Below are 18,750 nucleotides of genomic sequence, written 5' to 3'. Positions count from 1 at the left end.
AACTATGATTGCATTATTCCACTGCTTAGGTGTCACACCTTTTCTAATGCACTTTGTGAAGACCCTTGCCAGTTTTTGTGTTATGTCTCTTCCTCCCAATTTTAACAACTCTACAGTAACTTCATCTTCCCCCGGGGCTTTCTGATTCTTCATTTTCTTCAATGCATGTTCTACCTCATCAGGAAGAATATTGGGTATGTCGTATGTGTTGCTACTTTGCAAATCATCTTCCCCACTGCTGGCATCATTCCCCTGCTCCTTGTATAATTCTCTATAGTAGTCTTCTGCTATTTGAATTATGCCTTCTCTGCTGTTTATAAGTACACCATCGCTATTCTTCAGTTTCAGTATCATTTGTCTTTCTGTTTTACTGCTCATGGCTGCTGATTTAATTCCTTTGTTTTCCCTTAATGCTTGTTCTACTTTTCTTGTGTTAAATCTTCTTATGTCCTCTCTGAGTCTCTTTCTAATGGCTTTGCATAACTCAGTATACTCAATTTTCTCCCTGTCAGTGTTTTTCTTGCTTTTCATTTGTCGTCTTCGGTTCATCATGACAAGTGTTTCTTGACTAATTTTTTCTTCTTTGGATTTCTTTTTCCCTATAGGTTTCTTGGGCTTTATCACTTTCAAAAAGTTGTAATATTCCTCATCGATATCTTGGTCCTCAGCAGTCTGCAGAAGCTCATACTTGTTCTTAAGTTCCAGTACATACTGCTTTTTCTCCTCTTCTGTTATCTCAAAGACCTTTGTATTATTTACTCGGGTCAGTTTTTTCCTTTCCTTTCCTACATCTATATCAAGTGTACATCTTACCATTCTGTGATCACTTCCAACATTTACCTTATTCAGGACAGTAACATCATTCACAATATATCTTCTGTTAGTGAGGATGAAGTCGATTTCATTAGTAGTTAATCCATTTGGACTCTTCCATGTCCACTTTCTGTTCACCCTTTTCTTGAAAAAAGTGTTCATTACTGACAATCCTTGAGATTCTGCAAATTCCACAAGTCTTTCACCTCTTTCATTTCTTTCACCAATTCCAAAATTTCCTATAGTTCCTCTTACTGCGCTGTTTTGTCTTTTTCCAACCTTAGCATTGAAGTCTCCCATTATAATAGTGTAGTGGGTTTTCTGCTCATCTAGAAGACTCTCCATTTCTGTATACATTTCTTCAACCTCTTCATCATCATGGCTCGATGTTGGTGCATAAATCATTATAATCTTTAGCTTGTATCTCTTAGAAATCTTGAGTATTAGTCTTGACACTCTTGGTGATGTACTTTTGAATTCCAAAATGTTGTTTTTCCAAAATCCAAAAAATCCAAAATCCATTTGAATTCCAAAATCTTTATGGACCAGAAACCCAACTCCACCTTCACTTCTTTCACTGTTTCCATTGGTGTACAGCAGATTTCCACTTGATAAACTTATAAGTGATGCATTTCTTCTTCTTGTTTCAGCCAAACCGAAGATATTCCAATTCACATTTTCCAATTCCTTTTCCAGCTCTAATATCCTGTCTTCACCGATGAGTGTTCTTACGTTATAACAGGCCAAGTTCATTTTCCGTGCATGGCAGCCTGGTCGAACCCAGAGATTCTTAGCACCCTCTGCTTCCACTCTGATCCTCTCGCTGCCGTAAGAGGGAGAGTGAAAGCTGCTGGGGACTGAGGGCCATTTGTTTCGTCGTGCTTTCATGTGCTGGAGGGTTTGGTCTTTTCCTCTTCACGCTGACCAGGCGTCTTGAAGAGAACCACTCTACACGTTCGTTGCCACCTAAGTGACGTAACAGGCTTACCATCGAGAAGGTGTGCATGAGTGGATTTTAGGGAGGACTAAAACCGGACTTCTCCTAAATCTTCTGTAATAGAGAGATATTGGATCCATCAGTGTTTTAGGCTGAGTGTCTGATAACACACAGGATACCTGTTCCCCTTTAAGCCCCACTATGGAGATACCTGTGACTAATGACTGAATGGTTTATGGAAAAGTGGCCCCCCACATTTCGCCTCACACATTTTGCCTCCGGCACATTTCGCCCCCGGCATTTTACGCCTCGCACATTTCGCCCCCAGTAGATAATGAGTAGGCTACAGAAATGTAAATACTGTACAGTCAACTCTCGATAACTCGAATTTTTATTGAAGTCCCAGCCCCTTTAGTGGAGATTCCATGTTAAACTCTCTCGATTACTCGAACTGAACTTCCGATAACTCTAACTTTTCCAAACAAATTTTCAAAATGACATTCGTGTACAAATTGTCACGTAGTTTTTAAACTAATTTCTCCCCTTTTGTATGTCTTCAGGGTTCTCTTTCCATTGTGAAAGGATTAACTGGAATTGTTAATCCTTTCACAATGGAAAGAATACATACTCGACCACGAGGGCAATAGTCACGTGGTTAGTGACGGACATGGGGGAGGGAACAATGACTAATCTTATAGGAATCTTTTCAGTAACAAGTGAATCTTGTTCTGATTTGTCTAAATTCAAACAATAAAAGTTCCTGCATCTGGTTCTCCTCACATTTCTTGGTGCAGTCGACAGCACGTGTTTGCTGTTTTCACTGCCTTCCACAGAGAAGTAAGATACAGAGTGGACTCTTGCTCAATTCAAAAACGTTCCACCTGCAAAGGGCGTGTTTGGACAGAGGGTTTGGAAGGCCCAGTTGAGAAAGTCGTAACTAAACATAACCATGCAGCTCAAGCTGCAAGGTCGGAAGCATTGCAATTGATTGGTCAAATATGGCAACATGCAACAACCACGAACGAACGGCCACAGCAAATTGTTGCACCAATTATTGCAGAGGCTCATACCAATGTCACGGTATTATTTCCTAAAAAGGATTCACTTAAATGAACCATTCGTCATGTTCAATGCAATAATAGTACTCCTGCTTTACTGAGCAATCTCCAGGACCTGGTAATTCCACAAAATTATCAAGAAATTATTATCGATGGCAATGTACAACAGTTTTTAATTATATTATAAATCAACAGGGATTACCTTTATTTTAGATATAGGAAGCTTCTTTTCCAACTCACTAATAATTCTTGAGGATGGCGATATCAATGATTAATTGTGAGTTGCTCTATTCCTGTGAACATGACGCCCGAAAAGTTCTAGTCCGACTTAAGGAATGTAGAGAATAATCCCCCCCCATATACAATTTTATTAGACCCCTAAATTTAACTCTAAAGTCCAGCTACAGGACCAAAAGAAATAATTGGTCCATATTTATTAAACAGTTTAGACCTTCAAAAATCTAATTTTATGCCAATCCACGTAATGGTTTCCTTGCTGCCAGAGGTATGGTGTTTGAAGACAGAAGTCTTGAGCACTCACTGTTGAGACCGCACGGTCTGAACACTACGGTTCTGACAGTGGGGAAGATGTCCCACCTGTTTTGAAATTGATATTGCCATCCTCAAGAATTATTAGCGAGTTGGAAAAGAAGCGTCCTATATCTAAAATAAAGGTAATCCCTGTTGATTTATAATATAATAGAATATAGGAATTATCGAGCCCTTAATAGCTCTCAATTATCAAATCTATTAAACAGTTTTTAATGTATGTGTGACCCGGGAGCAGGACGAACTGCTCCTGGGTCGCATACTTATTTTTTCCACTAGTAACAATCTTCAGTTATTGGAGCGTAGCTAGGAGTGGTTTTCTGATGGAACAAGAAGTATGCTGCAATTTCTGTTAGAATCAAAAGAATAGTCCAAGATTTTCAAAATCATAATGTGATTGATTACCTTAGAGGCATTGCATACAACTTCGAGTTTTAAACAATAATAATGTGCATTTATTCTATGATTGATTACCTTTGATTTGATTATCTTTACCTTTGATTGATTGATTACCTTTGATTGATTCATTCTATTAAAACAAAATAAATTAGAATTAATAAAAAAATTAGGTGTATTATTTACATTTCTATAGCCTATTCATTATCTACTGGGGGCGAAATGTGTCAGGGGCGAAATGCGAGAGGCAAAATGTGCCGTGGGTGAAATGCGGAGGGCGAAATGCGAGGGGCGAAATGCGGGGGGCAATTTTTCCGGATCCCGACTGAATACTTTATACACAGAGAGCATTCTGAATGCTCTCTTCAAAGTATGTGCCATGTGGCACCACAATATTTTAAAATAAATTACTGTTTTAAAAAGCACCAGTACCATAATTATTTTTTTATATATTTTTTTTGGTTATGAAAACTCCAAACGCAAAAGGTATTTAAACCTATATTAGTTAGTACCATGCATGTGATGAAAGTTGGCAAGATGAAAGAAGATACTCGCCCACATTAGGCTTGAATTTCTGTAGATTGTAAATTTCAGGAAATAAGTGTGAAAGGAGATTGTTCCAGAAAATGGAGGTTGAAGAGATAAAGCCAATGCAAGCCAATTATGATATGCAATATTCTTATCTTGAACAGCTTTAGCTCACTTATTGGAAAACTAAAGTTTAGATAAAGGAAAAGATTTTAAGGAGGGATGTGGAATAAAAGATTTCATCCCTAAAAATATAATTTCGCTGACACGACCTTAGTAAACACTGATATCACAAGATTTAAAATGGTAATTCAACCAAGGAAAATTAGAATAGAAATCTCAGATCATTCCATTTTGCATTCTTGTAATGGTAAACAAAACAAGATTGAGAATGTCCACAAGAGAAATTCTCAATCGGAGAAGAGACAATCAAGTTGTGATCTGAGGTGGTGACCACTCATCTCAACTATGTCCTTGGAAGGGTTGTGAGGGCTGTGTACTCAGGATTGTCAGGAATTCTAGGAGGTAAATGAAAACAATCTATGTGAGGTCATTATTAATTGCAAAAGCCTCAGCATCTCAACCAGCTGGGTCCATGTGACTAGAAAATGGAAGGCAGTTGGAGTTGTACACATTAAAATCACCAAGGAAAATTACATCACTGTTAGAAAAGTTGGACTGGAGAAAATCAAGTTTCAAAGAAAGGAAGTCAAAGAGTTCCAAGTGATTAGCGGAGCTGAGAGAATAATAGAGGCAGAGAATGAATTTGACAAAATGGGGGTTGAGAGATTTTTAAGCCAGAGATGATCAAAAAGAGGAGATTCCAGATTACTAAGTCTCTGACAAGGAATATCAGAGTGGACAAATGCATAAGTACCACCTTTCAAATGAAAGGAATCATACAGAGAATAATTAGAACATCTGAGATGGGCAGTAGTTGAATCAACCAATAATTGGGATTCTGTCAGAAGTAGGTGGAGCTTTACAGACTGAAATGGAAATGAACATTATTGAGATTGGGACTGAGACCACATATATTTGTGAAAGGAATGAGGAAGTGTTTGGGAGGTTTAGTTATTTTTGTAGATAAGTTTGTTCTATTAGTTTGACTATGCATGATGTAGTCAATAGTAAGAAATGGTGGGGAGGACATGTTGTATGAAGTAATGAAATTTTGGGATATGGCATATACATGGCAAGAATATACCAAGCTCCTTGACATAACGTGGCCTTGACAATATCCCCTCCTCCCAGACTGCCTCCAGTCACTACCTGGCCAAGTAGAGAAAGTGAGATTATACACTAGATGATCCAGATGCCTCCCAGAGATTTACTAATAGGTTCATTCTGGTAAATTATGTAGTGGCCAGCTTTTGAACACTATTTTAGAGATGTACCCTCAAAATGTAAGGAAGATTGAATCTCACTATGATAACCTCAAAAGACATCAATCATACTGCATGATGAAAGAAGAGAGGGGTTGCCAGAGCTTTGCTCTGGAGACTAAACACAGGTTTAATCACTTCAAGCCTCCAAAAAGCAAAATGGTGGTACTGCACTGGTTGATAAGAGTCATCTACCACCTAGTACTGCTAACACAATGGTTTTCTCTATGTGGTGCTGATGCCAAACCCAATCCCCTCCTTATGTTGGTTCACACCCGGGTGGTCACCTCTAGTATATTAGGTGACATATTTCGGGAGTTGCACATGGGGTTATACCCAGGACTACTAACAATTCAGCCATCATGAAGGTGCTAATTCTGTTTTTATTCTGTATTAAAAATATTACAATAAATATATTACTGTATTTATATTAAATAAATACAGTAAACAGAAGAGAAGAGGAGGAGGAGGAGAAAAATCATAAAACTTGAAATTCTAAAAATAATATGGACATGAAAAATAGAATGATGATGATATTAATTATAATAAAATAAAATAAAGAGGAAAAAGGGAAAGGAAAAGGTTAAAAAATAGATTGTAAAGGAAAACAACAAATGTTATGTTATAAATGTGGTTCAAACACTCTTATCAACATTTAATTTAATGAACACTCCTATTAACATTTCATTTTTTTAATAAAAATTATAAAGGTACCAACTATTACTACTTATGAAAAGCAAACTATTTTATGAGCATTTACCTGGGGACCAAGGTTTTCAATGTGAAATGTAGCATATCGTACCATTCTGACACCATCTTCATTACTTGATATGGAGCAAGATAAATTGGCAACCTATATAGACAGATTCCATTGATAAATCTATAAATTAATTTTTGCAGACAAACAATCATAGACTACATACAAATTATTTCATTTGACAAAGACAGGGGAAGGGGCAATCCTATCCACTGTTTAAAGGAAATTAATACCAATATTGGTATTGGCAAAGAGATCCATGGAGTAAAGCACCAGCTTCTGCTTAAAAAAAATTTTTTTATTCCTTTCATTTACCTATTCTTTCTAATAAATGTGACCAATCCTTTAAATTTATTCAACATACCCACTTCCACAACATCGGTAGAAGTTTATTACAATAATCAACTGTTCTCTGTTTAAAGGGACATATTTCCGAACAACTATACTGCAACAATCTTTTTCAATTTACCACATATTCAGCATATAAATTGACCTTTGAAGCACCGAAAAATCACCAAAAATTTTAAGGTTGGCTTATATGCTAATTATAAAACCCTTAAGCGTGAATGAAGTAAAAATACTTTTTATTATTATTATTATTAGCCATATGGTGCAAGGAAGCCTGAGGCTTATGCTGCACTAGGCAAAAAAAAAAAAAAAAAAATCTGAATTACCCAAAGAGAGAGAAGGGAATCACCAAGAAAGAGAAGAATGATGATATCGAGCTCAGGACCCTGGGTGTGCCAAGCTCATACTCACCAGATGTGAGCCCCTGGGTATAGATTTTGCTAAAGGTTAGAAAGACATGAATTAATATCAACATATTTACAGTTTATTACATATATATTTCTCAAATATATACAATTTGTTCATCTGTGAAGAATTGCAAATGAAGACAGATAAAATTAAAACAAAGATAAAACAAATTCTTCATATAAGAATTTGTTCATCTTCTTCATCAGATGAAAAATTTCATAGAATCCATTGGACATTATGTTTTTGGGGTTTATTTTGGATTCTCGAAAAATAAACTTATGAGATTATCAATTTATAATAGCAAATTCACCTCTATATACTTTTAAAAGAAAGAGCAGAAATAATTTAATTAAAAAGTATACAGTGACTTTTTGTACATTTCTTGCAAAAGGATGACTGTAAAAAAGGGATTAAATTTATACAACAAATATATGAATAAAGAAAAAACTAAGCAGTGACTTATGTGCCAGAATATATGGAAAATTTATGTTCCCTTGTGAAGGTTTCTAAGCAAAAGTAAAATTGAAAAAGTAAAGTAAAGTCATCAGCATTTAGTTTATTATTATTGTTATTTGGTTTTTTAGGAGCATTAGCAACTAAGGCCATATTGCTCCGGGGATATGCGGTGGTCATTCCCTGACCTTTCTGCATCCTCCGTATTTGATGGTCACGGGCTCAAACCCCGGTCTAATCAAGAAGTGTGTACTACGCACTGCTGCTCCTGCTCACCTAGCTATGGAGGCGCCGCATTTAGTTTATTTGACCCTTTTAAGGACTTATACACTTCAGTTAGGTCACCATGCAGATTCCTAGTTTCCAGATGCCAATTTACAGAACAACAGTTTTTCTTATTAAGAATGCTCTAATCTTGCTGCTCTCCTCTGAAAACTTTCCAACAGATCTATAACCTTCCTAAAATGAAGTTTCCAAACCTGTTAGTATTCAAGGTTGAGCCTAGCTATTGCTTTTTTTTTACAAATATATAATCACCGCTCTGCTCCTGCTGTCAAAGTTCTCACATATCACCTGTATAATGCTATGAGTTGTTCTATCAACTTGTCTACACTACTCAGTGAACTTCATGTCAGCCTGCACAATTAACCTGTCTTTTTTTATTGTCAACCACCTTGAGTTTAATTCAACCCAAATATATATTATCTGGAATTACTGCTATCCAAAATTCAATATGTTGCATTTATCAGTTTTATACCTAAAAAGAAAAAAACTGCCTTTTCTCAGCCCATCTGACTGGTTTATAAAGATCTTTTTGAAATAGCATATCACCTGATTAATATTTAAAAACCATTCACTCTGTACACCTTAAAGATTAAAATCACCAAACTAAACAATAAACTTGAAATACAGTAAATATTCACTCATTCAAACTAAAGGGAGGAAGAGATAGCATAAATTAGTGAAATGTTCATATTATAGAAATTATTATTATATATAAATATTTTCATGTCATAGTTCATAAAAACAAGCAAACTTATTTGCAATCAAATTCTACAACATATATTAACTTAGGAAGTATTATACCATAAATATTAACCACAGAAAAATAACATTTTATGAAAATATTTATATTTAAAACAAAATCATATATAAAGAGTTCAAATAATTTTTTTTGATTTTTTCAAGAAGTCAAAAATATTCTGCTGAGAAAAGGTGATAGTGTACTGCTGTTTCACAATATCATTCTTCATGTCTCATAGAAAAGAATTTCTCTTAGAGGTAATAATTTTCACCTTTATCAGAAATAGCAAATTTAATTAAAGTATTAGCACAGCGTCTGGCTTTATGTAAGTATGATTCTGTTTGTTTTCTTTCCCATCTTCCTTCACCTCCTGCTTTGGTAGCAGATTTTTACCCATATAAAATATTGTTCCCTTTCACAGTTTGAGCAGTGGTTTCCAATTCTTTTTCTCCCATCATATGATATCCAGCTACATCTTCCTCGCCTTAATATCCCCTTCTATCCATGTTCATACATTCCTAAAATTAATATCGCTTTCGAAACTGTACCATCCCTTTTTAATTAATATCACTTGTTACTATGCTCATTAGAATTATAAATTATCAACAGACTCCTTCCAGTTGCTTCCTTTGATATAAATAAATATTTGCAGCTGAGTATGATTCACTGATGCATTGGTTGTACAAAAGTTGACAAGGGTTGGTAGGAGATAAGCAAAGGCACATCAAAGGCGGATATCGTTGGGACAGCAGAGACACGGTGTCATCACACAGATATAAGGAATGCAGAACTGGAATTTGGGGAGTAAAATGTGTAGAGAAAGGATAGACAGGATAGAAAGGAAGGAGGTGTTATGCTGTTAATTAAGAAAAACATAAAATCAAAAGAAGTGCACCCAGTTCATATAGATGAACAGTGCAACGTTGAGTCAGTTTGGTGTGACATAAGCACTGCGAAAGCAAAAATAAGAGTAGGAGTGTGTTATAGGCCTAATGACTCGAATGAGTACAATGAACAATTATACAGAGAAATAGAGTGGGCCAGTAAATCAGAATGTCTTATAATGGGGGATTTTAACTTCCCAGATATTGACTGGAACTTGTGGGTTGGTCACTCACACATTAGTCAGACTTTTGTGGATTTATTGGATGATTGTTTTCTGCAGCAGCATGTTCGAGAGGCAACCAGAGAGAGTAATACTCTTGATCTGGTTATCAGCAGCGATCATTCGTGTATTAAGAATTTGCAGATAAAGGAACCACTAGGTGGCAGTGATCACAGTGTACTGATGTGGGATTTACTTAAAGATATAATTACCATCAGGGGTAACGGAAAAGGTTTTTTCTTCCGTAAAGGTGAGTACAGTAGTCTCAGAAAGTTTTTAAATTCTGTACAGTGGGATAAACTGACGATGTTACCAACAGTAAATAGTAAGTGGAAGCATTCAAGGAATAATTGTGGATGCTACTAAAAGTTTCATACCTATTAAGAAATATTGTTCAAGGTTTAGGCCTAAATGGTTATCTAATGAACTAATGAGACTTGTAACAGGGAAGAAAAATGCATGGGATGCATATAAATTATCAAGTGACTCAGAAGCCTATGGCAGATATAAGCTAGTCTGTAATCAGGTCACAAAGGAGGTTAGGCAGGCGAAGGCAGATTATGGGAAATCCTTGGCAAAAGATGCTAAGGAAAACAGCAAGGATTTCTTTACTTATATAAACTCTAAAAGGAAGGGGATAAATCTGATTGGTCCAATTGACATAGATGGTTCAACTCTTGATGATCCTGCTCATATAGCAAACAAACTGAATGAGTATTTTGCATCTACATTCACACAAAGAATTATTAAGGTTTGAAAATGGCAGAAGGTTATCAAATTGTAGCAGGATAGTTAATGATTTTGTAATAACTGAGAGCAAAGTGGAGGAGAAATTGTTGAAGTTAAACATAAGAAAAGCACCTGGGGGTGGATGGGATCTATCTAGTTATATTAAAGGAGGCGGCAAAGCAACTATGCAAACCCTTAGCCATAATTATGAGAGCATCCTTGGACTCAGGGGAGGTTCCCATGGACTGGAGATGTGCAAATGTATCCCCAATTCACAAAGGGGGATCGAAGGGTAACACGAGTAATTACAGACCAGTTAGGTTAACTTCTGTTACGGGTAAAATAATGGAGTCACTGGTTAAAGATGCATTGCAGGATCATCTAGACAAGGCTGCAGCAATAATTCAGACACAGCATGGGTTTGTTAAGGGAAAGTCTTGTCTGACAAATTTGATAGGATATTATGATGTGGTTACAAAGGAATTGGATGCAAAAAATAATTTTGATATCATATATTTGGATTTCAGGAAAGCTTTTGACACTGTTGTGCATGAAAGACTATTGTACAAATTGGAGCAGAATGGTATTAAGGGTAAGTTGCTACAATGGATAAAAGGATGGTTAAGTGGGAGAAGACAGAGGGTGGTAATCAATGGGTGCTACTCTTTGTGGACTAATGTTATTAGTGGAGTCCCACAGGGTTCGGTGTTGTGTCCATTGTTGTTTTGTATATTTATCAATGATATTGATGAAGGTATATCAGGCTTAATGTCAAAATTTGCAGATGATACAAAGGTTGGCAGGGTTGTTAATGACAGTAATGGCAGTGTGCTACTGCAACAAGATCTAGATAATTTGGGCAAATGGGCTAAGAAGTGGCAACTGAAGTTTAACCTTGACAAATGCAAAGTACCGCATATGGGTAGAAGTAACCCCAGAGAAATGTACCAACTGTGTGGTACTACACTTAAAGTGGTAGAAAATGAAAAAGACCTGGGAGTAATTGTGCAGGCAGATATGAAGTTTTCTGAGCAATGCTGCCAGGGCAGGTCATGGGGTTTTGTCAATGATATATAGGAATTTTGCTAGCAGGGAAAAGGAGGTGATTATCCCTCTGTATAAGGCAATGGTCAGGCCATGCCTTGAGTACTGCGTACAGGTCTGGAGGCCTCATTTTAGGAAGGATGTAGATTTACTTGAGCGTGTACAGAGAAGGGCAACAAGATTGGTGAGGGGAATGAAGGGATCCTCTTACCAAGAGAGGCTTAAGTTCTGCAAATTGCAGTGGCTGGAGACTAGGCACCTGCGCGGTGATCTGATTGAGGTGTATAAGGCCTTGAATGGGTTGAGCACGCTGATTCTGATAGGGTCGTTCCACTTGTTCAGATTACAAACCTAAGGGGGCATAAATTCAAATTAAGAAAAGACAGATGTAGAATAGATGTATGGAAATTTGCCTTTAGCCAGCGGATGGTTAATTGCTGGAACAAACTTCCATCTGTCGTTGTGGAAGTTGATAGGTTGAATAAATTTAAGGAGGAACTGGACAGGCATTTGGAGGGAATGGTATGATTTTTTTTTTTGCTGATGCTGCATAAGCTCATACACATGCTTTCTTGCATCACATGCCACTACTACTACTAGATATTTCCAACATCACTTGATAAAAATTCAGTGGATGAATTTGCAGCTGCAATGCCTTAAAGTTTCATTTTTTCATTTAATGCTTCCTTTTTAATTGGTTTTCTTTCTTTGACAAAGTGATTGTGAAACCATTCAAAAACAAGTTTGGATGAATATCATTAATATCGAAAAATCTCCATTATGCATAATAAAATACATATATTAGCAAAAGCAGTCTGAATTACAGAAGCTCCAAATTAGTGAGGTTTTACTACACTCATATTTATGATTCATAAAAATTACAGAAAAATAAAGCCAAAATACTAAAAAATAATATTACAATAATTAATTTATATATAATTTTTTTCTATCAATCCATTTTTAATCAGGATATGTAGTCACATATCCTGATTTTCAGGGATAAGGAGGTGATTATCCCCATGTATAAGGCAATGGTCAGGCCACACCTTGAGTACTGTATACAGGTCTTGAGGCCACATTTTAAGAAGGATGTAGAGCTGTTGGAACAAGTACAGAGAAGGGCAACAAGATTAGTGAATGGAACAAAGGGTTGCTCTTATTAAGAAAGACTTAAGTTTTGCAAATTACAGTGTCTGGAGACTAGGCACCTGTGAGGTGATCTAACTGAGGTGTATAAGGCCTTGAATGGTTTCAGCATGCTCAATGCTGATGGGAGATTCTTCCTCTTGCTCAGAATAATTGCCTGAGAGTGCATAAATTCAAATTGAGGAAAGACAGTTGTAGGATAGATGTGCAGAAGTTTGCCTTTAGCCAGCGAGTGGTTGATTGCTGGAATAAATTTCCATCTGCCATTGTAGAAGTTGATAGCTTAAACATATTCAAGGCAGTGAGCTGGATATCATCATTCTTCTCTTTCTTGGTGATTCCCTTCTACTTCTCTCTCTCTCTCTCTCTCTCTCTCTCTCTCTCTCTCTCTCTCTCTCTCTCTCTCTCTCAGAGTACTCAGAAATTTATTTTAGCTGGTGCAGCATAAGCCTCAGGCTTCCTTGCACTATATGGCTAGTAATAATAAGAATAATAAGTATAATTCCTGGCCCATCTGCTAATAGTCAGGGGCAAATGACTTGACAACTCCTGACCAGGGTCTGGTGCATTAATTATATTAGCTTTCAAAAATATAAAATATACAAATATTTTGTCTACTGTGCTAATTTTTAAATGTGTCCCTGCTAACAATAACCCAAAAACTATAGATGCAGTAATTTAGTTAGCTAGAAAGAGGATTAGCTGTAGCACAAAAACCTTTATATCGACTTGTAAATAATCTGTAATGTCAGGGCACAGAAACAAGATAATGAAGTCTGCTGCTGCCTCTGATAGTAAAAAAACATTAGATAAAGAGTATATGCTATGAAAACCATAGCAGGAAACCTTAGGTACATGATTTTATGTAAAATTGTTTTAAGTTCAAAGTGATTTGATCTCATGTCCAATGTTAACAGAGAAGGCAAAAGCCTTTTTTTGAGCATAATAAAGAATCTTACATGGTTTTTTAATATTTGTAAAAGAATAAGAGAAGTTTACCTCAATATGATATGTAGAACACTTTCATATGATACTCTCCATAAATTAAAACGAAAACAATTAAAAAATTGAAAATGTAACATTACATTAAGAAATAATTAAAAATCAATTTAATGCAATTAAAAATTAAGTAAAAAATTAATTTACCGAAATTCGTTTAATTAATTTTTTACTTAATTTTTAATTGCGTTAAATTGATTTTTAATTATTTATTAATGTAATGCTACATTTTCAATTTTTTAATTGTTTTCGTTTTAATTTCTGGAGAGTATCATATGAAAGTGTTCTACATATCATATTGAGGTAAACTTCTCTTATTCTTTTATAAATATTGATATCAACGTAGAACGTATTGTGAGCACTGAGTTCTGGTTCATACTATAAAATTCATTTTTAAACTCTTATTGACTATTTCCCTGAAGTACATGGATGACATCGATACACACAATTGTTTTCTGCAGCAGCATGTTCGAGAGGCAACCAGAGAAAGTAATACTCTTGATCTGGTTATCAGCAGTGATCATTCGTGTATTAAGAATTTGCAGATAAAGGAACCACTAGGTGGCAGTGATCACAGTGTGCTGCAGTGGGATTTACTCAAAGAGGTAACTACCGTCAGGGGTAAAGGAAAGGGTTTTTGCTTCCGTAAAGGGGAGTACAGTGGTCTCAGACAGTTTTTAAATTCTGTACAGTGGGATCAACTGACGATGTTACAAACAGTAAATTCTAAGTGGGAAGCATTCAAGGAATTAATCGTGGAAGCTACTAGACTTTTCATACCGATGAAGAAATATTGTTCAAGGTTTAGGCCTAAATGGTTATCAAATGAACTAATGAGACTCGTGACAGAGAAGAAAAATGCATGGGATGCATATAAATTATCAGGCGACGCAGAAGCCTGTGGCAGATATAAGCTAGTCTGTAATCAGGTCACAAAGGAGGTTCGGCAGGCAAAGGCGGATTACGAGAAATCTTTGGCAAAAGATGCTAAGAAAAACAGCAAGGATTTCTTTACTTATATAAACTCTAAAAGGAAGGGGATGAATATGATTGGTCCACTTGACATCGATGGTTCGACTGTTGATGATCCTGCTCAGATAGCAAACAAACTGAATGAGTATTTTGCATCTACATTCACACGTCAGGAATGATTACAGTTTGAAAATGGAAGAAGGTTATCAAATTGTAGCAGTGTGCTTAATGATTTTGTAATAACTGAGAGCAAAGTGGAGGAGAAATTGTTGAAGTTAAACATAAGAAAGGCACCTGGGGTGGATGGGATCTATCCAGTTATATTAAAGGAGGCGGCAAAGCAACTAAGCAAACCCTTAGCCATAATTATGAGAGCATCCTTGGATTCAGGGGAGGTTCCCACGGACTGGAGATGTGCAAATGTATCCCCAATTCACAAAGGAGGTTCGAAGGGTGACACGAGTAATTACAGACCAGTTACTTTAACTTCTGTTCCGGGTAAAATAATGGAGTCACTGGTTAAAGATGCATTGCAGGATCATCTAGACAAGACTGCAGCAATAATTCAGACACAGCATGGGTTTGTTAAGGGAAAGTCTTGTCTGACAAATTTGATTGGTTATTATGATGTGGTCACAAAGGAACTGGATGCAAAAAATAATTTTGATATCATATACTTGGATTTCAGGAAAGCTTTTGACACTGTTGCGCATGGAAGACTACTGTACAAATTGGAGCAGAATGGTATTAAGGGTAAGTTGCTACAATGAATAAAAGGATGGTTAAGTGGGAGAAGACAGAGGGTGGTAATCAATGGGTGCTGCTCTTCGTGGACTAATGTTATTAGTGGAGTCCCACAGGGTTCGGTGTTGGGTCCACTGTTGTTTTGTATATTTATCAATGATATTGATGAAGGTATATCAGGCTTAATGTCGAAGTTTGCAGATGACACGAAGGTTGGCAGGGTTGTTAATGACAGTCATGGCAGTGTGCTACTGCAACAGGATCTAGATAATTTGGGCAGATGGGCTAAGAAGTGGCAACCGAAGTTTAACCTTGACAAATGCAAAGTACTGCATATGGGTAGAAGTAACTCCAGAGAAACGTACCAACTGTGTGGTACTACACTTAAGGTGGTAGAAAATGAAAAAGACCTGGGAATAATTGTGCAGTCAGATATGAAGTTTTCTGAGCAATGCAGACAGGCTGCTAGGGCAGGTCATGGGGTTTTGTCAATGATATATAGGAATTTTGCTAGCAGGGAAAAGGAGGTGATTGTCCCTCTGTATAAGGCAATGGTCAGGCCACGCCTTGAGTACTGCCTACAGGTCTGGAGGCCTCATTTTAGGAAGGATGTAGATTTGCTTGAGCGTGTACAGAGAAGAGCAACACGATTGGTGAGGGGAATGAAGGGATCCTCTTACCAAGAGAGGCTTAAGTTCTGCAAATTGCAGTGGCTGGAGACTAGGCACCTGCGCGGTGATCTGATTGAGGTCTATAAGGCCTTGAATGGGTTGAGCACGCTGAATTCTGATGGGATCCTCCCACTTGTTCAGAATACGAACCTACGGGGACATAAGTTCAAATTAAGAAAGGATAGATGTAGAATAGATGTGCGGAAATTTGCCTTTATCCAGAGGGTGGTTAATTGCTGGAACAAACTTCCATCTGTCGTTGTGGAAGTTGATAGGTTAAATAAATTTAAGGAGGAACTGGACAGGCATTTGGAGGGAATGGTGTGATTTTTTTTTTTTTTTTTTGGCTGATGCTGCATAAGCTCCTATACTTGCTTTCTTGCATCAAGTGCCACTACTACTACTACTACTACTACTACTACTAATTATGGTGGATTTTTTAAACACCCAGGCACAAAATTACATTAAATTAGATTAACATTAAGATACTCAGCCCAAAGTTACTATATTTCTTTTCTAAAATATTGCCTTCAAAACAACATCGTTCTGAAGTTTGGCAGGGTCAATTTAAATCATAACATTTTGGGCGTTAAGCAACTAGCACTTGCCACATCACGTAATATAGTGAAACTTGCCGATAGGTTAAATAAATTTAAGGAGGAACTGGACAGGCATTTGGAGGGAATGGTGTGATTTTTTTTTTTTTTTTTTGGCTGATGCTGCATAAGCTCCTATACTTGCTTTCTTGCATCAAGTGCCACTACTACTACTACTACTACTACTACTACTAATTATGGTGGATTTTTTAAACACCCAGGCACAAAATTACATTAAATTAGATTAACATTAAGATACTCAGCCCAAAGTTACTATATTTCTTTTCTAAAATATTGCCTTCAAAACAACATCGTTCTGAAGTTTGGCAGGGTCAATTTAAATCATAACATTTTGGGCGTTAAGCCACTAGCACTTGCCACATCACGTAATATAGTGAAACTTGCCGATAGGTTAAATAAATTTAAGGAGGAACTGGACAGGCATTTGGAGGGAATGGTGTGATTTTTTTTTTTTTTTTTTGGCTGATGCTGCATAAGCTCCTATACTTGCTTTCTTGCATCAAGTGCCACTACTACTACTACTACTACTACTAATTATGGTGGATTTTTTAAACACCCAGGCACAAAATTACATTAAATTAGATTAACATTAAGATACTCAGCCCAAAGTTACTATATTTCTTTTCTAAAATATTGCCTTCAAAACAACATCGTTCTGAAGTTTGGCAGGGTCAATTTAAATCATAACATTTTGGGCGTTAAGCAACTAGCACTTGCCACATCACGTAATATAGTGAAACTTGCCGATAGGTTAAATAAATTTAAGGAGGAACTGGACAGGCATTTGGAGGGAATGGTGTGATTTTTTTTTTTTTTTTTTGGCTTATGCTGCATAAGCTCCTATACTTGCTTTCTTGCATCAAGTGCCACTACTACTACTACTACTAATTATGGTGGATTTTTTAAACACCCAGGCACAAAATTACATTAAATTAGATTAACATTAAGATACTCAGCCCAAAGTTACTATATTTCTTTTCTAAAATATTGCCTTCAAAACAACATCGTTCTGAAGTTTGGCAGGGTCAATTTAAATCATAACATTTTGGGCGTTAAGCAACTAGCACTTGCCACATCACGTAATATAGTGAAACTTGCCTTAAGACCTTGGTATTCTAATAAACAAAAATACCTTTCCCAAGTTAGGAAACTTCGCAACGAATTAAAAAATTATCTGCATCCTAACGATTGGTCTGGATTGAAGACCTCCATAGATTTGCGACGTGAAGCACAGGCCACAGAAATAATAAATACACACGTTAACAAATTGAATACATTATCGAGAGTGTCAAGACACATTGGTACAAGTTCAAACACATTGCTGCAAGCTTGCAACCAAATGCATACGAGTTGGGTGACGACTCCTCCACATACACACAACTGTCTACTGCAGAATTCTTCAGCTAGTTCACTAATATCCCCTCGCCCAACAAACCGGCATAATGGTGCAAAGCTGGAGGCTATCCACACAGCCAAATACTGTGCTGCCATAGCAGCTACCAGAATTAATGGAAAAGAAACGAGAGACTAGCAGCAGAAGAACCGAAAACAGAAGGAACTGCCAGTTTGGGAAAGAAGACTTCAGCAGAAGAGAGAAGAATTAAGAGTCAAGATAGGTCAGTTGACCCAGTACCAACAGGTAATAGAAGTAATAAATTGATTGGAAAGGTGAAGAGCATCTTCAAGAGAGACAGCATCCACTGCAAACATGAGACCAGAAATCAGAGAATAGGAGAATACTTGAGACACTGAAGCAGAACGTCCTCGCACTCAGCAAGAGACTACACCAATACAAGGAGAGTTCCCAGAGAAAAATAAACAACTAAATCTTCGATGAGGACCAAAGAGACTTCTACAGGAAACTGGGTGAAGATGAGAAAGCAGGAAATGGACCACCCGAGAAGAAGACGATTGAGTTCTGGGGAAATATCTGGAGCAGTGAAGTAAGACATAACAGCAGAGCACCCGGGATAGAAGTAGAACGGAAGAAAACCAAGGGCATACAAGAGATGAGACAGTGGGAGATTCGAGAAGAAGAAGTAAAACAGTCAATCAGGAGCACCCACA

At 36.8% G+C, this 18,750-nt stretch overlaps 1 protein-coding gene across 1 annotated transcript in view; it reads right to left on the bottom strand.

Moving 5' to 3' along the window:
- LOC150085574 (catenin alpha-like) overlaps positions 1–18,750 on the bottom strand; it is a 707,146-nt gene that overhangs the window by 383,575 nt on the left and 304,821 nt on the right. The window contains exon 13 of the mRNA XM_090373354.1: positions 6,427–6,519. Within this exon, the coding sequence (XP_090229480.1) occupies positions 6,427–6,519 (93 nt within the window). The remainder of the gene's footprint in view (positions 1–6,426; positions 6,520–18,750) is intronic.

Source organism: Mastigoproctus giganteus, chromosome 5, assembly GCF_048544385.1.
Source record: "Mastigoproctus giganteus isolate SK-2022 chromosome 5, ASM4854438v1, whole genome shotgun sequence".
Taxonomy (NCBI): Eukaryota; Metazoa; Arthropoda; class Arachnida; order Uropygi; family Thelyphonidae; genus Mastigoproctus; species Mastigoproctus giganteus.
Note: the sequence above shows the minus strand (reverse complement) of the source record. Positions and strands in the feature narration are given on the sequence as shown.